The 26,244-nt window shown below is 42.4% G+C and overlaps 1 protein-coding gene across 6 annotated transcripts in view; it reads left to right on the top strand.

Moving 5' to 3' along the window:
• Positions 1–24,296, top strand: part of ARHGAP26 (Rho GTPase activating protein 26) — a 247,681-nt gene extending 223,385 nt beyond the window's left edge. For 2 of the 6 annotated variants that reach the window (XM_033927264.1, XM_033927265.1), the window contains 3 exons: positions 9,497–9,607; positions 13,639–13,730; positions 22,486–24,296. In XM_033927264.1, coding sequence (XP_033783155.1) covers positions 9,497–9,607; positions 13,639–13,730; positions 22,486–22,574 — 292 coding nt within the window. In that variant the 3' untranslated portion in view covers positions 22,575–24,296. Of the gene's footprint in view, positions 1–1,785; positions 1,899–6,390; positions 6,504–9,496; positions 9,608–13,638; positions 13,731–22,485 lie in introns of those variants that run through there. The other 4 variants (XM_033927266.1, XM_033927267.1, XM_033927270.1 and 1 more) reach the window with 3 other exon arrangements.
• The last annotated feature ends 1,948 nt before the right edge of the window (positions 24,297–26,244 follow it).

Raw genomic sequence — 26,244 nt, 5'->3', positions numbered from 1 at the left:
TACTCTTTTTGGGATTTGGAATCTTGCTATTCCTTGGGATTTCGTATGGAATGCTGCTACTTTTTGGGTTTTGTCCAGGTACTAGTGACCTGGATTGGCCACCGTGAGATCGAGTTACTGGGCTTGATGGACCATTGGTCTGACCCGTTCTTGTGTCAAGGCAAAAGGACTGTAGAGTTAGATAGAGATTGTGCCTGTTTCTACACACGGCTTTTTCCATGCTGAGCTGTTCCAGGATTCACCTTTTTCTAGAGTTGAGATTTCTAAGCTTTGCATTGTCCGCTTGCTACTTGCTTGAGATTACTTCATGGTAAGCCCGATTTGAATTCAGCTCAGCGCTCTTAACTGGCCACCTCCTTGTGCATAGCTCACTTTTATGGAGTACGTTGGAATAAGTGAGCTCATAAAAGCGTATCTCATTGGGAATATTATAGCTGGTAACAGCGTTCCCTTTTTAAGGACTTGGTTATCGTGTTTGAAATTAAATTTGCTGATGCCCTGAACAGTGGCTGAACTGCTCACAGACTGCAAACTGGTGCTAATTCAACCCCTTGCGGGGGCCATTTTGGCCCTGAATCTGTAAAAGTCGCTTATAGTTAGGCACCTAGATTGGGGAACCTAGCCTATGTAGGCACTTAACTTAATTTTTTTAATTAACTTAAAACTGGCACTGATTGAAAGCACCATTAAAAAATGATTAAAAATAAATAAATAAATAGAAACGTAGAAACACGATGGCAGGTAAAGACCAAATGGTCCATCTTGCCTGGTAGCCTGGTGTTTCTCTATGGAAGATTAGAAAGATCAGTGTACGTAGTGCAATAGATGTTGGCATCTCAAAGCAGGGACTTTAGATCATTTATTATTCTATTGTCCATTCATTTTGGCATTTTGGAAATCAATTTGGGGTCAAATAAATTGTTTATTAGAAAATCTGGTGGCATGGTCGTATGATACTGGCATGTCAATGAGGGGGGCTAAGAGCCAAATATTTTCAAATAACAATAAGCTTTTACTTATTATGACAGGGGTTGCCATACAACAAATTACGAATAACTGGAAGACTTGGAATAGACTAAACTATAGTTTCTGGTGGAATTCTCTGTGTCATATATATAAAATGGAAAGGGTAAGAGCTACGCAACAGGGGTTTTAAAAAAATTTTCTGGATCAAGTTTATCAAGTTTATTATAACATTTGATTAATCGCTTATTCCGAATTCTAAGCGATGTACAAAGTAATAAAATTACAAAAGAATAAAATAAGGGGAGACAAATTTAAAAGAAATGTATCATAGTTACTGATACATAATAATGATTAAAGTTACAAATATAAACAACAAGTTTCGTAGCTACTAATACATAATAAATTAAGATAGACATACATTGATAAAAAAAAGAAACAAGAGGAAAACTCGGGATGAAATACAATTTAGATATAAAAGTAAATGTTTGGGAGCCTTTAACAAATTATTATAATGAGTAAAAACCTTTTTTCTCTTTAATTGATTATGTCCAAGGTTGGGGGAGGGGGGAAGGGTAGATTTTGGTTTTTATATAATTATAAGGAATGTTAAGGGAATTTATTGTATGCTTTTATGTGAGTTAAAAATTGTTATGGGAGGGAGAGGGGGAGATAAGTTTTAAAGTGGATTATTGGAGAATATTAAGTGTTATATTTAAGTTAAAATGTTATTATTTCTTTTTTTATTACGATATCCTTGTAAATGTATTGTTAAATATAGATCCAATACATATGTATTTTTTGACCCTTCTCAATTAACAGGGTTCCTCTCTATGAAACGCCTTGAAGCAAGAGCAATAGTGTAAAGTATTTAGGAAGACTCCTACTACCCCAGTCAGATGTTTTGCTTATCTTGTTAATAATATGATTTAATTTTAATAGCACTCATTGGAATTTATGGATCCAAATTATGGGATTAATAGTATTGATTAAGAATGGTATTGCCTAATTGAGATTTTGTCGTTTAAACTGTTTTATCTGTCTTATTTTCAATATTCTGTACAAGAGGTTTCTTGGAAAAAATTTAAAAGCAATAAAAAAAAAAAAGTTATTATTTGCTGTCACACTTATTATAAGTTTTAAAAATGAATAAAGATTAAAAAAAAAAAATACACTTTGCCTCAAGGGGGAGCCAGTGTAGTTCGAGGTACAGGGGTGTCACTTCATCATAGTTGGTTGCTGAGAAAATGGTTTGTAGATTTTTCCGTATATATTTTTTGCATCCTACATTAAGGACATCGCAGTAATCTAGTTGGGATAATACCAGTGACTGAACCAAGATCTGAAAGTTTTCTTTGGTGAAGCAATGCCGAATTCGTCTGTTTTCTTAGGGCTCCTTTTACTAAGCTGCGTTAGGGCTTTAACGCACGGAATCGCACACGCTAAACGCTTGCGTGCGCTAAATAGTTCTAGCCGCATAGCGTGGGTATAGCGCACGCTAAAATGCTGCGTGCGCTAAAACCGCTAACGCAGCGTTTTAAAAGGAGCCCTTAATGTTATGAATATTTTCTGGGTTAATGTTCGCGTTTGTGCCTCCCAGGAAAGGTTCTTGCCAGTGGGGCGTTATGCAGTGTTTGAGGGTCGTCGCCAGTGATTCTGGGTAGGCTTATCGGTACGTGTGTGTTAACACCGTGACACGCATTAGTCCATATTTATAACCTTTCATTTTATTGCACGTTGCATTGCTATCGATGAAGCCTATTTATTGATCATTCTCTTTAATACACGTTTGGAAATCTAGCTCTAAGCTTGCAGCTGGGGCCAAGGAGTGTTAGACCAGTGATTCCCAACCCTGTCCTGGAGGAACACCAGGCCAATCGGGTTTTCAGGCTAGCCCTAATGAATATGCATGAGAGAGATTTGCATATGATGGAAGTGATAGGCATGCAAATTTGCTTCATGCATATTCATTAGGGCTAGCCTGAAAACCCAATTGGCCTGGTGTTCCTCCAGGACAGGGTTGGGAACCACTGTGTTAGACAACCTGCCCAAAATCAAATGGAGCATTGACGGAAGAAACGGGATTGAACCCTGGCTTCCCTGGATCACAGTCTGCTGCTGTGACCATTACTTAGAGCCTGTGCGTCACTTGAAAAGAAATCAGTCTGATTTATTAGGGTTATAACTTAACGAGAGCTGTAATGCTGCCAGTTGAGCATTGACTGAGGGAGTATATGTGTAATAGGATCCCCTTTGAGCTTTTTACTGTAAGCAGAGCACCTACACATCGGTTAATAGAACTGGGCAACTAAGGACTTGAAGTCAACCTTGAACTCCTAAGAACTTCAGTTAGGCATCGTTCGCAGTTTAAAACTGATGGCAGAACTCGGTATCTTGTTGCTCGTCTTAGTTTATTTGTGATGTGATGATGATCTGCCATTAATCGTATTGGGGTTTGTCATGGTATATTACAGCATATTTAATTTCCCTGCACTCCTCCTTCGTGCCCCCTCCAGTCCAGGTGGAACGTGTCTGAACAGCAACTCCACACTCTGTCGGTCATAGGTGTAGTGAAGGGATCTCAAAGTCCCTCCTCGAGGGCCGCAATCCAGTCGGGTTTTCAGGATTTCCCCAATGAATATGCATGAGCTCTATTAGCATACAATGAAAGCAGTGCATGCAAATGGATCTCATGCATAGTCATTCGGGAAATCTTGAAAACCCGTCTGGATTGCAGCCCTTGAGGAGGGATTTTGACACCCCTGGACTATCTAATGTACCTGAGGCAGTGGAGGATTGACCTACCCAGGGTGCTGAGGCTGTAGCTCTAACCCAGGGGTCTCAAAGTCCCTCCTTGAGGGCCGCAATCCAGTCGGGTTTTCAGGATTTCCCCCATGAATATGCATTGAAAGCAGTGCATGCACATAGATCTCATGCATATTCATTGGGGAAATCCTGAAAACCCGACTGGATTGCGGCCCTCAAGGAGGGACTTTGAGACCCCTGGTGTAGTGGGAGGCCATCTTTCCTCCCTTTCTTGGCCTTAGTTTACCACCTCTATGGTTGGCTCACTGATGAATAAGCTTTGTGGAGCTTGGCGGTTGTTCCTTGGCCTGAAATAATCTTTGGCTTAATAAATGTTAAAATTCCACTCAGTTTATTTATTTATTTCATTTTCGATCCTGTTCTCCCCAACCAGCTCAGTACAGGTTAACATTCGTAGAATATAGTCATGACAGGTTACAGTTAATGTATTTACAAGCAACATGTTCATTTGAATTTGCTCTATACAGAGGATCTAGTTCCAATATACATGTCTTCTTGATTGTACTTAAGAGTAATTTACAGCTTTTCTTCCTCATCTAGCAATGGACAAGGAATTAGGTGAAGAGGTAGGTTTTTATTGCTTTCCTAAAGTTCAGGAGTCCTTCGATGGATCTGACTTATTGGGATAGTTGATCCCAGTAGCTTGGTAAAAATTGGGGGTAGGATAGTCTTCAGGCGTTTTGTAGAAAGAGGGCATGACCAGGAGGTGTGTGGAGGCATATTTTTTCCTGGGAGCGGAGTGGCCTGTTTGGCACTTATTGAGGTAGTTTAGTTGGTATGTAGTTGATACGTTGTGTAAGAATTTGTATGCTAGTATCAAACTTTTAAAGATGCAGCGTTGAGCTATGGGTAGCCAGTGAACAGATGCGAGAGCCTGAGAGACAGGGTCGTAGGCGCTTAGATTCTTCAGGAGTCTACTGGATTTTGTACAAGTTGGAGACACTGTTTTTTCTTTGTACTGAGGCCGTTAAACAGCACGTTGCAGTAGTCCATGTGGGACAGGCCAAAGGCATATAGAAGTTGGGTGAAGTCGGATTCAGAGCAATAATTCCTTATTTTTCGTAGTTGTCATAGGTAGTAGAATGAGGGGGAGACCACCCGAGAGATGTGGTTGTATGGAGGGGCTAGTGGAGCATCCTATTTTCACCAAAAAGACCTATCTGAAGTCATGTTTATCTTCTTTTCATACTGCATGAAACTGAATGTCACTTAAGTTTATTCCTGATGACTTTCTGCATGATTGTCGTATTGTAGACATTGAACGGAAGCAGTATCCTACTATTCGACTTGTCCAAAGTCATTGGGCAAGGGACTGAATTGCTAGAATGAATCTCGGTCTATTCACCAGGGTTGCACAGCTACGAAATCTTACATCTCCCTGGCCAACCTCCACCTGTAGTTCTGTCTGCTTATGTGTGATCCAAGAACCAAATTACTTTGCGCAGCTTGGCTCGCTTGTAAACCCGGCATATTTGTGACATTTACGGACCAGAGGAGTGCATAGTGGCTGTAAACAATCACTGGTCCACCTTTTTTTTTTTATTTTAGCAAGGAAGAGGCATCAGAGAGAGATGTTTTCTAGAGTAGGTGGCCTTGGCGTATTCTGAATGAAAGCTGGATTCGTCAGGAGTGGAAGCCGTGAGTTTGCTTTGTTAGTCACTGCGTTCTGAGTAGCTGAGGCTAGGGCTAGTTTTCTGACGGTGGCAGACAGCTAGAAGCTTTAGTTTCATCCTATAGGAACCAAAAAAGAATTAGATAATAGAGCTGCTTGTTTTGCTTATCCAGGTTTTGATGAAACAGAACACGCTGTACAGGGCAGAGAGTGCATCAAAAACCATTGTTGTGTTCGACTGGCGTTTCCTAGAAAATCATTTTAAGAGCTTTATTTTCTTGCTGCCCTTGGAGCCACATGAGCAAGGATAACCTTTTTTTTTCTTTTCTTTATACCCTTGGAGAATAATTCTTTTGGTGATCTGTAGAGAGAAAAGTTAAGCGCTGGCATCATGTGAGCTGGGGGAAGGGGGAGAGCGAGCGTTAAAAAAAATAAAAAAAATAATTGAAGGCAAGGCAAGAAGAGAAGGCGGATGGGGAGGGGGGGTCTAGGGAAGGCCTCTGTCATAAAGCAGAGTTGAAAATGGTGCTTCCTCCTGGTAGTGGCTGCACTGGGAGTGGCATAGTAATGGAAGGGGAGAGGGGAAACCGCCCTGGGCGCCTCTCCTCCTCTTCACCCTCCACATACCTCTTTAAATGTTCGCCGACTTGAGCCGTTTGCTGCTCGTGCTGGTGTCAGCTCCCTTCTGACATCACTTCCTGGCTGCAGGACCAGGATGTGATGGTGGAAGTTTGCTGAGGTGGGCGCAAGCAGCGGGTGGAAGGTGCTGCATTTCAAGAGGTACACGGAAGGTGCTAAAGTGGCGGGAAAGAGTGGTGCTCTATGGCTATTATCCACTTTAGAAGAAAGCCTGCCACTCGATAGCATTGTTTAACCCCCATGGTTAGGTGTTTTACTTTATTATTATGTAAACGAATTCATAAATTGGACTGCAGTGGAGCCGAGTGTGAGATATTGAAGAGTACTCCGGTTTTTATCATTGAACGTAGGCTGATGGTGATGAGGTTTTGAACAATCTCCATCCAAAGTTCAGGACAAATATCGGGAAGTTCTGCTTCACGCAACGAGTGGTGGACACCTGGAATGCTCTCCCAGAGGAGGTTATTGCGGAATCCACCGTTCTAGGATTTAAAAGCAAACTAGATGCCTTTTGGGCCTACTCTTTTGTGTTCCCCTCGTTTTTTTTTCCTTTTCTGTTCTTTCCTTTACAAATATTGTCGTTCTCCCCTTTACCTCGTGTCCCAGTTAATCGATGTTAGTTAAGTATGATTTGTTTTGGGGGGTTTTTGTGCTTGGCTGCGTTCTCTTTCCCCATTCAATGTTTTTCATGTAATATTTTAATTTTGTAACACCGCTTTGAAAAATGATAAAGCAGGATATCAAATTTTAATAAACTTGAACTTGAAGAAACACTTCCTGAGGTTATCCTCCCTTTTGGTCCTTATTCAAGCCTTTCTACGTGTGCATTATTATATTTTGATAGGGGTTGTAGATTCTTTAATTCACATTCAGTTCATAAACACCATAAAAACGTTGGTATGCATTAAATTGATTCCGGAGATATATTTTAAGATGTGGTACAATTTAGGTTTTACTTCACCTTGTTTTACTGCGGCAGTGATTATCTTGTGGGCTAGTCGCTCCTGTTGTTTATGAATGACAAAGCTTGCAAATGACCAATATTCATACTGCTCTGGTGTATTGGACTGCTAAGCCATAACACAATACTCCCGAGCTATATCTGAAAGGAGCCAGCCAATCTAATGTCAGGGTTTCCCTTCTTGTCAGTGCCCCTCATCATAACCCCTTCCCAAAGACCCCCTTCCATCCAAAATGATCTCCACCTTCCTGCAGGCTCTCAGCCTATCTGAGGCATCCATGGGATCTAGGGGGTACAGCTTGGGCTTTGGAAAACCACTGCCCGCCATTTTTTCTTTCATTTTATTTTTGTAGAGAAACAATTTTGGGGAAGGTGGTTCCTAACCTCGTTCGAAACAATTTTCTTCTCTGGGTTTAAGTGAACTTGAAACCCCGATTTTGAATAGAAGGAAAATGCTGCAGACCACCAGAAATTTCCCGATCGTTTCTCTTTGTGTGGAAGGAAAATGATGCAAAAATGTAAATAAAAAATAAAAAAAAAATGTTACAACAGATGCTGGAAAAATTCAGAGCAAACACTGCAGAACTAACGACCCTGCCTGTTAATTTGTGTATCATCCATTTACATCTCCTGCAAACCAGCTGTATCAGGGTAGATTTGTTATTGCCTCGAATCCCAATAGGGGTTTCACTTATGCCTAGTAATCATTCATATGTTTGACAGATATAGACCAATTGCGTTTAGCTTTGGACTATGAGTAATAGGCCTTCTATCGGCTTTTGGCAGGAATCCCATTATGCTTTGCACTGATGCGTTCTCTAATATCCTTTCTTGGTTTTTGAAGCCTACATTACATTTAAATTCCGTTTGCTTTTTTCGTGGTCCTGAAACCATTGACCTAAGAAACATTTGTAAGTTTCTGAAACCTTTGTGAGGATGTTGCTCCCATTACCATCTCTTAAGGGCTAATCTTGGTTTACAAAGAGGATATAGGATTGTCAATTGTGTTTGAGTAACAAGAATCATGGGTTGGAGTGAGCTTCAACACCATCTCCAGTAGTTGGGACATAAGGATAGTGCCGGCTGCACTTCAATGGTCTATGTCCTGAAAATGGCAAAAGAAAGGTCAAAATTAAGTATAAGTATTTTATATCACATTCATTTTTGGGTTAATCATGAACTGATATGAATGTGGCTGTTGGGCAGACCTGATACACTGTCATCCTTTGGTGGCCAAACAGGTTGAAAAGGTGACGGCAAAAGCTAGAAGAATGCTAGGGTGCATAGGGAGAGGTATGGCCAGTAGGAGAAAGGAGGTATTGATGCCACTGTATAAGACTTTGGTGAGACCTCATTTAGAATAATGTGGAATTTTAGAGGCTGCACCTTCAAAAAGATATAAAAAGGATGGAATCGGTCCAGAGGAAGGCTACTAAAATGGTGTGTGGTCTTCCTCATAAGGCGTATGGGGACAGACTTAAAAATTTCAATATGTATACTTTGGAGGAAAGGCGCAAGAGTTGAGTCTCTTTCACTTGAAAGGAAGCTCTGGAATGAGAGGGCATAGGATAAAGATAAGAGGCGATAGGCTCAGGAGTAATCTAAGAAAATACTTTTTTAAAGAAAGGGTGGTAGATGCGTGGAACAGTCTCCTGGAAGTGGTGGTGGAGACAGAGACTGTGTCTGAATTCAAGAGGGCCTGGGATAGGCACTTGGGATCTCTTAGAGGAAGAGGTAATGGTTACTGTGGATGAGCAGATTGGATGGGCCATTTGGCCTTTATCTGCCATCATGTTTCTATACTACTATGTTATTATGGTAAGTGACCCGATTGTACAAGGATATGTAGAAACTTTTTATATGGCTTCTGATAGCCATCACCATGGGACAACCGATGTGAAGTTAACTGATAGCACCTTCCCAATGCCTAATGGAAAGTTGCGTACATGGATGAAGCTTATCAGTAGCTGTTGTACAGTCTCAGCAAAGAGATCAAAGACTGAAGGCAGGTAAATTCCAGAGGAGCTCCATGCAAAAGGAATTTCAGATGATAATGCTGGAGCCAAAGGACATTCTGAAAGCTCCAGTCAATTTACAGTCTGACAAAAATGTCTTCAAAAGGCTGTTGACTTATAGGTAGGTGAGGGGATTTTAATGCTCAGAGTTAAACATGAATTGGGCTAAAATTGGGATATAAAGCCATAATGTGCAAAAATGTACAATAGATGAGAATGAAACAAGGTAGCACACCAAATTGGTTTCTCTGACCCAAGAATGAATCATGGGCAGATTCTACAGCTGATGGGTAAGAAAATTATCTGGAAAACCAGCGTGCGCCAGGTGAAATTCAAGTTTGGCCTTTCAATCATTTTGTGAAGTCCCAAAGCGTTCCCTGCTTAATACAGCTTGCCGTACCATTCTTGAGTCACCTGTTCTTGTTTCAGTGGTCATTGTCAATTTCTGCAAGTTTGATGTGTTTTTGTTTTGTCTTGCAGTCCCCTGAGTTTCAGTCCAACGTCACCTCTCTCACCTTCATGGCCAATGTTCTCTGCACCATCGAGCCCTGTACCCACCTCCTCAACATCCAGCGACTCTTCCCCCACCAGGTCTGTTCTGTGGCTTTAACTCCCCTCTACATCTTCACAATTGCTTTCCATTTGTCTGTGTAATGCGACTCCCTCATTAGATGCCTCGATCATAGCGACTAACTTACCAATGAATCTACCAGCAAACTTTGTTCATCAGGTGATAAAACCGTGACTCCCAAATCTGCAGACTAGGGAGGTTTAGGACTAAATTCTTTATATGGCACTGAAACAAATCAGCGCTGCTAAAAATTAGTGCTAAATACGATTCTAAAGAGTTGGGCGCCAAGGGCATTCATCTTCATGAGCATTCTCTAGCTTCGACAGAGACAAAAATGTTGACAGTTGTGAGGGCTCAAAGAAAACAAATTTATGTGATTTCTTTTAATCCGCCTATTTATAATCTTGGATCCTATTATGAGGACTTGAGCAGGATTTAAGTTATGAATTGTTTTTTTTTAATGATATTATAAGATTGTTGGAATGATTTTTCTTTATTTTCTTGAATCTTGCTTTCTGTACAAGTTAATCTTGAATATGTATATTTGAAAATTCTATAAAAAAAAAAAAAAAGAGTTGGGCGGCCTGTATAGAATAGCATTTCGAACTGGGATCTACACCCAATTTTGGGTGTGAGGATTTATTGCCAGTGCATGACTCGTTTGGCAATTAAATCATTCTTTCAAATTGGGTGTATAGAAGTAGGGGATTGCTTATCTCAGTTTCCTGTTTTATGGATCAGTTGGGGTTATGAAAGATGAAAGTTTTCCTCTGAGTCAATGGATCCTCCTGCATACAAAAAAAAATTAGTTGACACATTGATACCGCCTTATGCTAAAATGAATCTTAGGGCCAAGTTATAGCATTGGTGCTCAATGCACAGCATCAAGGTATGTAACTTGAGGCGCCAAGTTATAAAATCATAAGCCCTCTGGAACATGGGAATACATAAGGCCTGATTCTGCAAACACGCATCCCGATGGTAGGCAGTGGTAGGTGTCCTACTGCAGTCTCTCAGCCAATCAGGAGGCACATTTAAAAAAAAAAAAAAAAGGGGAGGGAGAGGATGCCTGTATTGTAGGCATGTGTCATGCACCTACAGAGACGTGTAGGAACGCTTAAGCACGTCCAAGGTGGGCATAGCTTCACCTGAAAGTGGCCTTGGGCATGCTTAAGCTCCCCTAGGTGTCTCTGTAGGCATGAGGCAGATGCCTGAAATGTAGGCCTGAAAAATGCTGGCCTACATTTAAGGCATCTGTTCAGCGATGCAGACGCGATTCTCTTTAGGACGCCGATGCGTGATTGACACGTGATTGGCGTACGCCTCTTAGGCGTACTAAAGAGAATCAGGCTGATAGTGTACCTGAATGTAATCACCTTGAGTTACTATTGAAAAAGATGTGAGCCAAGTCCGATAGATCATGGACATAAGCAAAGGCGCCAACATTTCAAAATGTTTGGGGGACGCCAAACACAACGGAAGTTGTCCCTTCCTGGACACAGTGAAGGAGCTTGCTCAGTATTGGGGGGTGCTTAGCGTGCATCGGTGCCCATAGAGTTGGCTCCTAGGATCGGTTCACCCCTGGACTGCTGTGTAACCTTTTAGCAGTACCAAGTTCTTTATCAGAATTTGGTCTTCTGTAGTGAAAAACATTTAGATGCAAACTGTTTACAAATGATCATCTGCTTCTGCGCAAATCCCATAGAAATAATGCTTTTTCACAAGGTAGTGCCGAGGTATAGTGGGAAATATTTACATCACTTTACATCACGCTAAACCCGCACTACGCGGCTAGAACTAATGCCAGCTCAATGCTGGCATTAATAATAATAATAATAATAATAACTTTATTTTTGTATACCGCCATACCCCGAAGAGTTCTAGGCGGTTCAAATTAGTTAGACAGAGATTACAAGTGGTTACATATCAAATTGATCATAGAGTTGCAAACAGCAAGGAGAGAGTAGTTACGAGTGGTTATATATCAAATTGATCATAGAGTTGCAAACAGCAAGGAGAGAGTAGTTACGAGTGGTTATATATCAAATTGATCATAGCGTTGCAAACAGCAAGGAGAGAGTAGTTACGAGTGGTTATATATCAAATTGATCATAGAGTTGCGAACAGCAAGGAGAGAGTAGTTACGAGTGGTTATATATCAAATTGATCATAGAGTTGCGAACAGCAAGGAGAGAGTAGTTACGAGTGGTTATATATCAAATTGATCATAGAGTTGCAAACAGCAAGGAGAGAGTAGTTACGAGTGGTTATATATCAAATTGATCATAGAGTTGCGAACAGCAAGGAGAGAGTAGTTACGAGTGGTTATATATCAAATTGATCATAGAGTTGCGAACAGCAAGGAGAGAGTAGTTACGAGTGGTTATATATCAAATTGATCATAGAGTTGCGAACAGCAAGGAGAGAAGTAGGGGGGAGAGGAGACGGGGGAGGGGAGTAGATCAGAAGGGAGGAGGAGGAGGATTGAAAAGGGGCATTAAGGGTCTTGGTCATTAAGGAGTATTAAGGTGTAGCACGCGTGGAATTTCATAAGAATCGGCCGAGTTCTGTGGAAGATGCACCAAAAAAACCATGTTGGCGTGGAGGGGGGGGGGGGTTGGTTCACAGTGTATATAGTCAGCCATTCTATAAAGGAAATAGATGCTACTTTTCTTTACAGAATTCGAGCCTAACAGGTCAAAATATACGCCCCTAATTCGGGCGTGGGCACTTGTGCCAGCTGCAGGGAGTGTAATTTCTTCAGCATAAATTGCAGTGCTGTATAAGCTGCACATTCAAGGGTGAATCTCGCCCACACTCTGCACAGCCGTCAAATACATGCGCAGGCCAATTAGGGAACAGAACATTAACAATCAATAATTGGAGTTAATTGACAGCAGTTTGCATGTGCATCTGCCCTATTCGCTGTTCTATATTTATTTAATCAATCAATCTTCAATACCGTTCTCTCAGAGGGAGCTCAGAATGGTTTACTTATTCAGGTATTCAAGCATTTTTCCCTGTCTCGGTGTGCTTACAATGTATCTAAATATACCTGGGGTAATGGGGGGATTAAGTGACTTGCCCAAGGTCACAAGGAGCAGCGTGGGTTTGAACCCACCACCTCAGGGTGCTGAGGCTGTAGCTTTAACCACTGCGCCACTCTGGAAATCAAAATGTAGCAAAAGTGAGCCAAGTATAGGACAATCGAGCCATTGTGACATCACTGGTGAGGTTGGCTCTGATTGGTGGAATGAGGCATTGTGATGTCATAATACCAGCTCTGGTTATCAGAGGCTAAAACTTTTCACACTTTAGTCAGTTTTCTAAATTGTTCTCCCAGGGGATCTCAGAACGGTTTATATGAATTTATTCAGATACTCAAGCATTTTCCCCTCTCTGTCCTGGTGGGCTCCAATCTATGTAATGTACTGAGGCAATGGGGGGGGGGTGGATTAAGTGACTTGCCCAGGGTCACAAGGAGCAGCGTGGGTTTGAACCCACAACTTCAGGGTGCTGAGGTTGTAGCTTTAACCATTGCATCACACTCTTCCCCCTATTGCGGAACCTACATTTTCTAGAAACATAGAAATAGACGGCAGATAAGGGCCACGGCCCATCTAGTCTGCCCACCCTAATTTCCCTCCCCTACCTTTGCCCTGTGAATAGATCCCATGTGTCGATCCCATTTGGCCTTAAAATCAGGCACGCTGCTGGCCTCAATCACCTGCAGTGGAAGACTGTTCCAGCGATCAACCACACTTATTCATTGCTCCTTCCCTCTGAGATAGTTCACTAAGTACATCTCAAAACTCCATGTTTAGAATTCTAGGGCCACTCTGAAATGAACTTCCTCAGTCATTGCGAACATAAGCATCACTTCCATTGTTTAAAGCTCTCTTTCCCTCTGCAGGCTGAGAGCTGCCGCCTGCCGTCCGAAATATTTACCTGTCACAATTGTTGCTTCCTTCCTACCGCACAAGAGCGGCTGTACCTACAGATGCGTTGCTGATGTTCTTGAATGCATAATTTATTTTCCTTGTGTCCACAGTTCAGTTTTCCGGAAGGCGAGGGCCCTGTACGCCTGCAAAGCCGAGCACGAATCGGAACTCTCCTTCACAGCGGGCACCGTCTTCAGTAACGGTGAGTCCCGCATTTCCAAAACGAGCTGCCTAATTCCACATCGCTATGCCAGGTTTTCTTTGAAATCTAAGGACAGCGGGAGAACTCTGGGATGCTACCCTGTGCTTTTTCAGTTAGAAAAAGAGAAGCCCAGGGACCGGGAGAATTTGATATGTTTATACCCCTTTACTACCACTACTTATCACTTATAAAGCGCTGTACATTTTTTTTATTTCTTTCTTTATTGTATTTCATTCATTATATCAAGCAAAATTCTTGTACATTAAAGAATGATATAGTCTAGATTAAAAAAAAACAAAAAACAAGAAAATAAACTTTCTCAAGTCCACCATTTTGGAGCCAACATTACACAGAGTGTAGAGTATTTAAGGAAATTATAGAATCATCTATAATAAAACACGATTTTTCATCTAGCACCTAGCACCCAGAGCCTTTTGGATGACCTCTAAGCCTCCCCAAGAAAGAGAAAACAGATTTACGGAGAAGCCAGTCAGGCTAGGTTTTCTACTATCAAAAGTAACGGCACCGAGAGGGCGCCTGAGCTGAAGTGTTGTGTTCTTTCTCTTGTGTCATTGAGCCTTGACCAGGAATGTTAAGATTTTGTGTGATTCTATTAGCAATCATGTCTGCTTTCTGAGACTGGATATTAAACATTAAAAATTAATACTAATATTGATTCTACAACACTTCAAGGATATATTTTAAAAACTCACTTTATTTTGGATTATCAACAGAAGCCAATTCTATAAATGAGACACCTGCATATAACGCACGTAGGAGATTGTCTGCCGTTGCTATATCAGGTGTGCGAGAATGAAATTAACACATTTGCAGGATTTGAAGATCATTTCAGCCAACTATTTGAGGATCAGAATGCAGGGGTGAGAGGCGCCTGGAGCGGTGGCGCCTCTCCCCCACCTTTGTCTCTGCTCCCCCCCCCCCCCCGCACCGCTCCCCTGCTCCTTCCTTGATCCCGCCTGTCGCACGTGACCCCCCCCTTCCCTTCTTCCGCCATACCTCTAATTGAAGTTGTCAGCTCTCCCTCTGACACTTCCTATGCGCGGCACCCGGAAGTAACATCAGCGGGAGAGCCAACGGGGTCGCAGAGAGCATATTGTCGACCGCCTCGAACAACAGCTTCCACTAGAGGTATGGGGAAAGGAAAGGCGGGCGCACGCATGGAGAGGAGGAATAGGAAGAGGCGGGGGGGGCAAAGAGGAGGAGGGATGTCGGTGCCCCCACTAACATGGCATCTGGGGCAGACCTCCACCTCCCTGCCCCCTCCCCTTACTACACCAGTGGCCATGCATTAGAGACCACTGGCCTAGGCACTCCCACCTCAACTTCAGTTAGATCCTACTTTGGCGCCCCAGCATTTAGTCTTTGGTGCTGAGCCAGCTTGACTACTGCAATATAGTCTACCTTGCGGGATTCGAAAAGAACATCTTAAGTCTGCGTATTATGCAGAATACTGCAATTAAACTTATGTACAACCAAAGAAAATACGATCATGTTGCTCCATTGTACCGCGAGTTACATTAGCTCCCTGTGGTCGCGCGCATTGTTTTCAAACTAGGTTGTTTGTACGATAACGTCGTCACGGGTCAGGCCCCACAAGACCTCAACGATTCTTTTTTTTTTTTTCATTTCGGAAACACTTGAGAAAAACTCATGCATTGTTTGCCTTTCCACCAGTTAATATAAAATATAATGTAAATATAAAAATTTCACGAGCGACAACTCTCTTTCCAAGCTGCCATACACGACAGTGATTTTAGGCATTTGTGCTCCATGTCTCACTCTTACCTTCAGTTTAGAAGGCAATTGAAGAGCCATCTCTCTAACAAATTTATAGGCAATTAGATCTCTTCATTTGGATTAATTAGAAACATAGAACATGACGGCAGAAAAGGGCCACGGCCCATCCAATCTGCCCACACTAATGGCCCACCCCCTAACTACCTCCATGAAGAGATCCCACATGCCAATCCCATCTTTTCTTAAAATCGGGCACACTGCTGGCCTCAATTACCTGTTGTGGAAGATGATTCCAGCGGTATCCTTATTACTCTTTTGTGACCCACATAGAACTATTTGGTTATACGGTCTAGAAATTGATTTATTGTATTGTATAACTGCAGACTTAACGGTTGTTCCGACTGGAGGTTTTATAGAAAATCCTTGTTCAGGATAGTGGAATTTGCAGCCAGCTCAGATCCACACTCTTGTCTAGTTTCGATCTGTTCAAGAAAGAGCTTAAAACAATTTTGTTTATGGTTCTATTTTATGATTTGATTTTAGATTTGTGAAAATGGTGGTATTCCGAAACGTTCATGTTGGTGATAGCTTAATGTAACAATGCTTTCATGTTTATTAAAAACTTTATACACCGCATATACAGCCCAAAAAAAGGATAAAAGTGGTTTATAATATATAAATGCAAACAATTTTGAAAAGAACTTCATTCACATAAGAAAGAAAATAATTTTTTTTCTTTAAATACTTAATCTTATTATAACCCTCAATTGATCAACATTAAATTAAAATAATTAATACCCTAAAATTTTTTTTAAAATATTAAGATAGATCACAACATTATACAAACTGCAGTCCCAAACTTATTTTTCAAGTTAAAAAAGCCAGTTGAGAAAAGTGTGCTTTTAAATGTCTTTTAAAATTTATAGACGATTCTTCCATTTTCAAATCTAAAGGCAGATTCTTCCACAACCGTGGAACTAAATTAAAAAATGCAGTCTCTAGTTGCGGCAAGATGAGCCTTCGATATATGGGGAACTGCTACCCTGTTATCATTTAAAGATCGTAGTAAGCACCTCGGTGCATAAAACACCAATTTAGAAAGATATGATGGTTGTAACTCAAACAATGCTCAAGATCTGAAACATGTTCTTGTTCTTTTGTTTATTATGTACTTTTCTTTTAATTATGAATGTTTTCTTGTAACCCACCAAAAGCTTTAGAATTTAAGGAAATTTGGGGCCCATTAACAAAATATTGCGAGTTTTGATATATTAATATTATTTCCCTTTGTTTTATGAAAGAGTGTTATACAGATCCAGGAGGGGAGGGGGGAGGAAGGGTGGGTGGGAGGTGGGTTATACAAACTGTATATTATTTGATTGGAAAAGAGTGCAATATGTTATTTTATCTGGTAGTTCTTATGTTTGCACTATGTATTGATTTAAAATGAATAAAAAAGTTTAAAAAAAATAAATTTAAATAACAACTGTGCGTACACTTGCCATTATAGAATATGCATCCTGGCACCTAGATTTAGGTGATCTATAGATAATTGCCCTGATTTGTCATAGTTTCATTACAAAATGGCCAAATTGCAGGGATTTCTTTTTTTTTTTTTTTTTTTTTTCTTCTTTGTGGCAAGTTTAAATTTCAGAGTTGAAGCACTGCCACAAAGAAAGAGCACTGAGGGTGAAAAGGAAAAGATAAAGGGGACCTGTACGTATACTGGAGGACAAGGAGCAGCACCGGGATTTGATCTCACCGGCTCTGGGTGCAGAGGCAGCAGCTGAGCCAGTGAGCCCCACAGCCCTTCCTCCCTCGATCGCCGAGCCACATTTATGGGGTGTTTTTGAGATGGCCTTGAAATAACCCTTGCTCATCACTGTTTCCGCTTTTGCTGCATTGGTTTGCAGTGAGAATGCCTGTGGTATCTGGGCACAGACTGGCTGCCGTGGTGCAATTCACACTTCGTTTTTAAGAATGAAATCAGTTAGTGACTCATGGGAAAACCACTGACCAGTTCTGCCAATTACGGAACTGTTTTCGGAAAGGCCAGCAGTTTAATTCCTGAAAGCGTGTCGCTGCTCTGTTCTGGTTTATGGGAAGTTTTACAGTTTTAGAATTCTTCTGAAAAAAAAAAAATCCTTTAGTTTTGCCACTTTGCATTGAGGAAGCGTTTGTATCTTCGGAAGGGTCATTTTCTAAACCGTGGCGTTAAAATTCAGCTTTTCAATTAGACCCGGTCCTCGGATACACCCAGCCAGTCACAATGAATATCCATAAAATAAATTTGCATGCACTGTCTCCATTGTATGCAAATAAATCTTATGAATATTCATTGTGGGTGTCCTGAAAACCTGACTGTCTGGGTTTGTCACGAGGATTGACTAGAGAACTCTTTGAATGTACCCTTCTTGTTTAGAAAGTAGTTGGAGTGTGTGGCGCAGGGCTTAGAGCTACGGCCTCAGCACCCTGAGGTTGTGGGTTCAAATCCCTCACTGCTCCTTGTGACCCCAAGAACAATAGATAGAGTTTGAGCCCACTAGGACCGATAGGGAAATATGATAAAGTACCTGAATGTAAACCATTTGGGATACAAGTGGTATATAAATAATTAAATAAATATAAAATATATACCAGAGCTGGGAATTAGTCATCCAGCTAAAGAAACATGGGAGGGCAGTGACATCAGACGTGGCCCCAAAGAGGTGAAGTTTGTGTGGGGGCGGGGCTATGGGCAGAACAGGGCGGAGCTGTGGGTGGAATGGGGCGTGGTCACGTTCCTCTTTATTTATTTATTTTTTTTTTACATAGAAATCTGGTAACCCTAAGAAAACCCTAAACCATCCTCTGTAAACAGAAAAAATACTTCATTGATGGTCACATATAGCAAAAAGAACAACAATGAGCGTCTACAGTTGACCCCTATATGGGATTTTCTTAGTCCTATTTTTGCCAGATTAAGCCACGCTTTAATTACCGACGTTTCGGTTTTATGGCAAAACCTTCATCGGGGTTAGCAAAGGAAGCGGGGATTTTCTTTGATTTGGTTAAGGATATTGTGTTTGCCAGAGGCCGGAACTGTCTTAGCTAATCCTGTTCCATTGGCTGCAGGGACATCGCTGTTAAAATGACGACTTAAGCATAGTGTTACTTTTAGCCAGTCATCTGGAGAAATCAATTATGGGTGAAGTCTGCCTAAACAGGGTGAGAGTTCTACAGCCTTTTAGAGCCTCAGGAGACATCCATGCGAGGTGCTAATTGGCAAAACGTGCTTTTGCTGTTTTTGGAAAGATGTCTAACTTCAGGGGGAAAAGGCAATGAATAAAAAAATGCATGGTTGGTTTTACAGAAAAGCCTAACAGATCTAGAAGCGATCTCTAGATTTTAGCAGAGGCCAGGTGTTCGACTCGTAAGGAGTTAGCTGAAGTTTAAATGTGGAGGTGGAAGTGGTCGAAATGAGTAGGTGAAGCTCTTCACAACACGCAAAAAGAAACCTATTCTGTACGTGCTTATATATTTAGACAATCACGTTTTGTTTTGTAAGATTTTGGGGAACACAATGCCTAAGAATCAGGTTGTGCGAATGGCTGTGGAACCTAGACTCCCTCCAATTATTCCGCAAGCAACTGAAAACTTGGCTTTTCACCAAAGTGTAGTTCTGTCCTCCCCCCCCTTTTTTTCTTCCCTTCTACATATAAGTTCATGTAAACCTTTTCCTTCTCTACCTATATTTTAAGTTCTTGCAAACCGTGTCGAGCTTCATATTCGTGGAGATGATGCGGTATATAAACTTAAGGTTTAGATTAGATTAGGCGTGGACTTCTAGATCTCATTGTTTGGAAGAGAGAGAGCTGTTGAAAAACCGTTTTGGCATTTAAGCCCTGTTTTGCAGAGGGCAAAGCACTTTTTAAATTGCTTGACCTCATGCATTTGTAAAAATTAAGGGCTCCTTTTACGAAGGCACGCTAGGGCCTTAACGCACGAAATAGCGCACGCTAGCCGCTACCGCCTCCTCTTGAGCAGGCGATAGTTTTCCGGCTAGCGCGCGCTAAAAACGGTAGCGCACCTTCGTAAAAGGAGCCCTAAGTGCACGGAACGAGTGTGTCGTCTTGCACACGACCTGTATGTGTGCGTTCCCAGGGCAGCAGTTTGGGCGGGGCGGAGGTGAAGTTGTGCTAAACGTGGATATTTGATAAAATCCACGAATGCATGGGTAGAGTTCAGACACAAATTTTACACATTTTCCAGGGTAGGTGTTAATTTCTTCACAGTTCTTTCCATGCTGTTGGTTGCCCCTCCTCCGCCCTTGTCTCTGCCCCCCCACTCCTTCCCCGATCCCACCTGCCATGCGCTCCCCCCCACTCCATCCCCAATCCCGCCTACCATACGGACCCCCTTCCCTTCCCCCGTACCTCTAGTTAAAGTTGTTGCTTGCGGCGGTCAACCACGAGCTCCTCATGACCCCTTCGTCTCTCGCTCTGATGTCATTTTATATGCGCGGCACCTGGAAGTGACATCGGCGGGAGAGCCGACGGGTTCGCGAAGGTGCCGCAAACAACAACTTCACCTGGAGGTATGGGGGAAGTGAAGGGGGGGGGGGTCGCACACGTGGGAGGAGAGGAATGGGAAGAGGTGGGAGCTGGCAGAGAGGAGGGGTGCAGTCCCCCCACCAATATGGCGCTCAGGGCAGACCACACCCCTCACCCCCCCTTACTACGCCACTGTGGTCAGGCTACGGAAGACCTTGCTCTCAATCTGACAGCTGGTTTTATCTTATCCAAACCCCGCCTCCAGCATAACCAGATGTCGAGATTTTGCAACGAGAATAACTCTCCATTATCCCTACAACTCCCCTCCCTTCCAATGCAGGAGAAATTTCTTTGCTGCCATTTGTGGGGTCCGCTGCCCCCCCCAAACAGATTGATCTTCATACCATCACCTTCCTGTCTGTCAGCTTTGGAAGGCTTCTCTCTTATTAATCCCCCGGAGGAACCCTCATAAAACACTATTTCTCCTCGGTTTCCTCAGGGGGGTTTACCTGTATATGAAAAGTGAAAGCATTTCTATCTTTGTTGCATGTTGCGACATATAACCTTGACCCCCTCCTCCGTAAAGCTACCCTTCCTCGCTCCGCTTCTCGTTCTGGGTTGTGGGAGCGAGCCGCACAGCCATGCTTGCCACGGTCTCTACTGGAGTAGTTTCCATGGGAACCACAATGTCATTACCAGGAATGCAACATCTTCATTCACAGAAAATTCAAAGTGATACGGGAAAAGGGAGGGAGGGAGGGAGGGAGGGAGGGAGGGAAAATAGCCTGTAACATTGTTCCTCCGTTTCATAACATTTTTGACTCAAGAGGTATCCTGGAAATGTTTTTATCTGTCCACCAGATATCATATCTTCTTCTCAGTGATCATGCATTGAGTATCTGGAGAGCTGTTGATGCTTTAAACTACCAAATTAAAAAGAAATAAAATATTGTTTCCTTTACATTTTAAATCTAGTTTTTGGAAGGGGAGATATATAGTGTTCCTGAAAAGCCTCTGATCTTGGACCCATCTCTCATTCTGCCTAGAGTAACCTACGAATAAGCAATGAGAGGGACATGGATTGCGATTTCATGTACCACTTTGACAAGGTCTATTAAGTGATTTACAGTCCGGCACTCAAGCATTTTCCCTATCTTTCCCAGCAGGCTCACAACCTAGCTAATGTATGTGGGGCAGTAGAGAATTGAGTGACTTGCCCAGGGTCACAAGGAGCAGCATGGGATTTGAACCCACAACCTCAGGATGCTGAGGCTGTAGCTCTAACCATTATGCCATTACTCTTATGTTCCAAGTTTATTAAAATGTGATATACCGCCTGAAAAAAATTGTCTACGCGATTAACATCAAATCATATTTACAAAATTTTAAAATTTTAGGGGAACATTATTAGGACTGAACATTAGCAAGACTTAAAGAAACGATCGGGAAAGAGAGGCGAAATACAATATATAATAGTGAAAGGTCACTTGGACACACAAAATCAGAGGCGTGAAGAAAGTACAAGAGATTTATTACGGTATACCGGACTCTAGTGCAGTTAACAGCCTGCCTACTAGAGTGTCAGAAACAGGAAATACATGGACTTTTATGCCCTTTTCGCAAACTAATATATGCAAAAACTACAATTTTCATTTGTTACTTCTATAACTTTCTACAATTATTATTGGTCCTAAGCTCACACTAGCAGGTCACTTATCTAACTCTTACAGTTAGAAATGTTAAATGTACAGAGGGGCAGGGTACATCATGGCTCAAACTCTTATCTATTTAGCTTACAATGTGGTAAGGCAGGGACATACATTTTAAGCAGATGAAGTCAATAGATTGTAAACTTTCTTCAGCTATGTAGGCCAGAGCAATATTTTAAACAACAGTTAACCATTTCATGACCCTACATAGGACAGAAGAGGTTTAGTACAGGAGGGGGAAGGGAGGATGCTCTTCCTTCAGTTGCTTCATTCTATGGGAGAGGGTTATGTATTAAGTATTTCTTCCAACCTGTCCCTGGTCCTGGTGCAATAGCTTGTTAAGTGACTTGCTCAGGATCACAAGGAACAGTGTGGGGGTCGAACCCACAACCTCAGGGTGCTGAGGCAGGGGTTCTAACCACTAGGCCACTCCTCCCATTTGCAGGGCTTCTCCACCTTCTTCCGATCTGTAGTGTGGCGCAGGATCTCCAGTGGGGGAAGCGACCCTGTTAGGTCTCTCTGTCCCTTCCTCCCCCCTCTCCATAGTTCCTCTTGTGTTTTGTTCAGGTACTGTTGATAGGAAGAGAAGAAATGAGCTGAACTTTAAAATACAGAGGAATCAATAATTATGAATATATTTAAGGGAACCAAGTAGCTTCTCTGCATCGTTCCTGAATGTGGCCTTGAAGGAGCTGAAGGTTCTTTGAAAATTTAACACTTTTTAATAGGTCTCTCTCTCTCTCCTTCTCTCACCAGTTCATCCGTCTCAGGAGCCTGGCTGGTTGGAAGGAACAATGGATGGGAAGACGGGGCTAATCCCACAAAACTATGTGGAGTTCCAATAGCTCTAGGCCTCATCAGACAACACTGCCGAGCTTTACATGGTATCCATGACAACAGCTACCAGTGTATGGAAGATGTTTGCTCTTTACCACTGTGAAATGCAGGGTGAAGGACTTGCCAGTAACCTGTTGAAATGAATGTTTTGAATGTACAATAATGTACACGTCTTAAGTGATGTATTTTGTGCAGATACTGCAGAAGATGTAATCGAATGCTTTTTTTGGGTGGGGAGGGGACACCAATGAACTTTCTTTTTCTTTTTTTTTTCCTTTTGAAGGTTAGACATGTACCTTGCAGGTTGTATCTTTTATGTGTATGCTGGTGAGCCGACGTGTAGCTTTTAGTACAGAGCTCATTTTCCTCTTCCCTTCCCCAAGGAAGCATGTTCACCAAAGTGTGTGTGTGTGTGTGGGGGGGAGGGGTATTAGTGAAAAAGTGCAAGCGCTAAATGTTTACAGAATTTGAGAGTCGTGTCTACTCAAATCATGGACAGCCAGGCTAGGGTTAACAGATTGCACTATAGACCTGCCTCCTCCAGGCCCGCACAGTTCCACCCATCCCTGCCCCATTATGCCCCCAGTCCCGTCCCCGCTCTCATTGGGCAGGAGGAAATCCGTGCATGCGCAGATTTCCTCCTGCCCAACGCGATTTAGAGGAGGCTTCAAAACCCATCCGGACCCCCGGCCATGTCTGGGGGAATCCGGACGTCTAGCAACCCTAAGCCAGGCCTCGGATGCAATGCAAGGAATTTTGTCCATTTCATTCATTCCTGGCAAGGAGGACGGCAGCACAAATCCTTGCAGAGGGAAACTGACTGAACTTCTGCCACTTCGTGAGTCATGTTGGCAAGAGGCCGAGATTACAGAGAGCCACGTTTTGGTGCTCTCATCTTTTCGCCTTCAAGGGCAGTCTGAAATAGACTATTCTGTTCTGTTTGGAGGCAGCGGTGGTGCAGGAGCGTCGTACTGAGCTGAGAGGTCACAGAGCAGCTTCTGAACCTTCGTACGGCATTAAGATTTCTCTGGAGTTGTCACGGGCACTGGACTGTGTCTCTTGACCTTCAGTGTAGACTGACGGTAATGACGTTTCCTCTTGCCACCACTACTCTCCAAATACAAACCCCCAGCATTGCAACATCTGGAGTGTAATTCTTTTCCTCCTTTCGTTGGCTCATGGATAGAAAAGTGAACTGGCCTCTGTGGGATAATAGCTATGAGCTGTCATCTCTCTGATGTACATCACCAGCATCTGATCCATCAGGAGGAAGCTTCATAATGCTTAGATTAGATTGTAACCAGCTAAAAATATGTCGTGTGTCTGAACGGGCTCCTCTGTCCTTGCAGGTAAGATGTGGTTCATGACTGGGCCCTCCTGTCCTGTGTTGTAGACTTACTACCTGCTTTTGTCATTGTCTCCTATGTGCTCTCAAGTCTGTTGTTTTATTCTCCAAAATGTGTTTTATTCATTTTCAATGCAAATAGAAGAGAGATTCAATTGCCATACACGAAAATACAAGAAAGTAAACAATCAAGTAGAACCCATCATACCCACCCAACCATCCCTCCACCCCCTCTCCCAACCTCCGCAATCAAATGTCTGTTGTTTTTATTTATTCAATTTTCTATACCATTCTCCCAGGGGAGCTCAGAACGGTTTACATGAATTTATTCAGGTACTCAAGCATTTTTTCCTGTCTGTCCCGGTGGGCTCACAATTTATCTAATGTACCTGGGGCATGGGGGGGGGGATTAAGTGACTTGCCCAGGGTCACAAGGAGCAGTGTGGGTTTGAACCCACAACCTCAGGGTGCTGAGGCTGTAGCTTTAACCACTGTACCACATTCTCCGCTCCCCCATCCCAATCCATGGCTTTGCTTGGTCCTTTGAGATACTATTGCCATGAATTGCACAATTTTATTGAGGATCTGATGAAATTTCAATTTTATAGGAAACCAAAGGATTGTGTTTCTGGGAGCTGGGGGGGGTCAAACTCGTGGCACTTCCCCGTTTGACCCTTTCTGCTGCCAATTAAAGATCACACCAGTAGTCCTTTATATGTTTATATATGTACCTATAGACTCCTGAGGCCGAAACATGTAGAGTCATTGAGTCGTTGGATGAATTATTGAGTCATTGGATGAGTTGAAGGATACTTTATTTGTACACATCACTCTGATTTGGACAATTTCACTCTGTTTTTCGCCAATTAATATACCACATACATGTCTCTTGAAGGTTCCAACAATGTACTTAGGGCTAAAACAAGTTTCAAGTTAAAATGAACCACAAAGAAAAACCTGCCCTGTGACTCTTTTATTGTGTGTTCATTTACTAGATAGATAGAGAGAGAGAGTGAGAAACATATGGGGGTACACGCATAGAGGGGAGAAGGGGTGCTGGTGCCTCAGGGCAGACTGCCCCCTCATACCCCCCCATACTATGCCATACAGTCTTGATCAAATCCAGCATAGAGAATTAATTAAATAAGAGGTTTTTTTTTTAATCCTCAGAGGGCTATTGAGTGCCTCCAGGGATTAATGCGAAATATTCGCAACAACCCGATCGTCACTGGATCATCATTTTTTAACCTATAAAAATGAGATGAGTACAAGACTATATTTAAGGGAAATATTTAAAGCATAAGTTCAGAATTATTAATAAAAGATATTTATATATAAAAAATAAAAAATGATAGGTTAAAAAGTGATGATCCATTGACGATCGGGTTGTTGCGAATATTTCGCATTAACCCTTGAAGGCATCAAGTCTGAAGCAGTAGAGGAATATCTGAGTTTGTTGTTGATGCTGAACTTAAGAATAACCTCACTGGGTCAGATCAAAGGTCCATCAAGCCCAGTAACCCGTTCTCACAGTGGCCAATCCAGGTCACTAGTGTCTGGCCAAAACCCAGAGTAGCAACATTCCAGAACTTCAAAGAATAGCAAGATTCCAGAACCCCAATGAGAACAACATTCCAGAACTGAGATTGTGATGTCATAATGCCTCTCCACCAATGCCTAAGAGCCAGCCTCATCAGTGATGTTACAATGGCTTAATTGTCCTATACATGGCTCACATAAGAACATAGGAATAGCCTTACTGGGTCAGACCAATGGTCCATCAAGCCCAGTAGCCCGTTCTCATGGTGGCCAATCCAGGTCACTAGTACCTGGCCAAAACTTAAAGACTTTTGGCCAGATTGTTGAGCTTAATAGTGCATTGGAAACTATTGAGAATGGTGGGGGCCACTGAGAAGTAGGGGTCAATTAAAATGGAGTACCAGCACTGAAGATGGATCACATGGGGTTTTTTTTTCTCAGATTTACCCCCTTTGGGCGCAGGTCTAACCAAAACTGGATGTCTGGCTATGCCATCGCACCCAGCCAGTCAGGTCTTCAGAATATCTATAATAAATTTGCATGTGGTATCTTTAATGAAAGCAAATTTATCTCATATATATCCATTGGCTTGGTGTGTGGGTGGGTGTGTTCAAGGGGTACACTGTCAAAAGCGCAGAAGGCAACGGTGCATCAACAATCCTGTGCCGACATGTGAGTGCAGGACATATGCGCACCTCCGCTTCCACCGCTTTTAGGCCTTCTGTTGTACGCTCTGAGGGTGTGTGGGGGGGAGGGGAACTTCCTGCCTACACTTAGAAGTTCTTGAACTCCTG

The sequence above is a fragment of the Geotrypetes seraphini genome, chromosome 18, assembly GCF_902459505.1.
Source record: "Geotrypetes seraphini chromosome 18, aGeoSer1.1, whole genome shotgun sequence".
Taxonomy (NCBI): Eukaryota; Metazoa; Chordata; class Amphibia; order Gymnophiona; family Dermophiidae; genus Geotrypetes; species Geotrypetes seraphini.
Note: the sequence above shows the minus strand (reverse complement) of the source record. Positions and strands in the feature narration are given on the sequence as shown.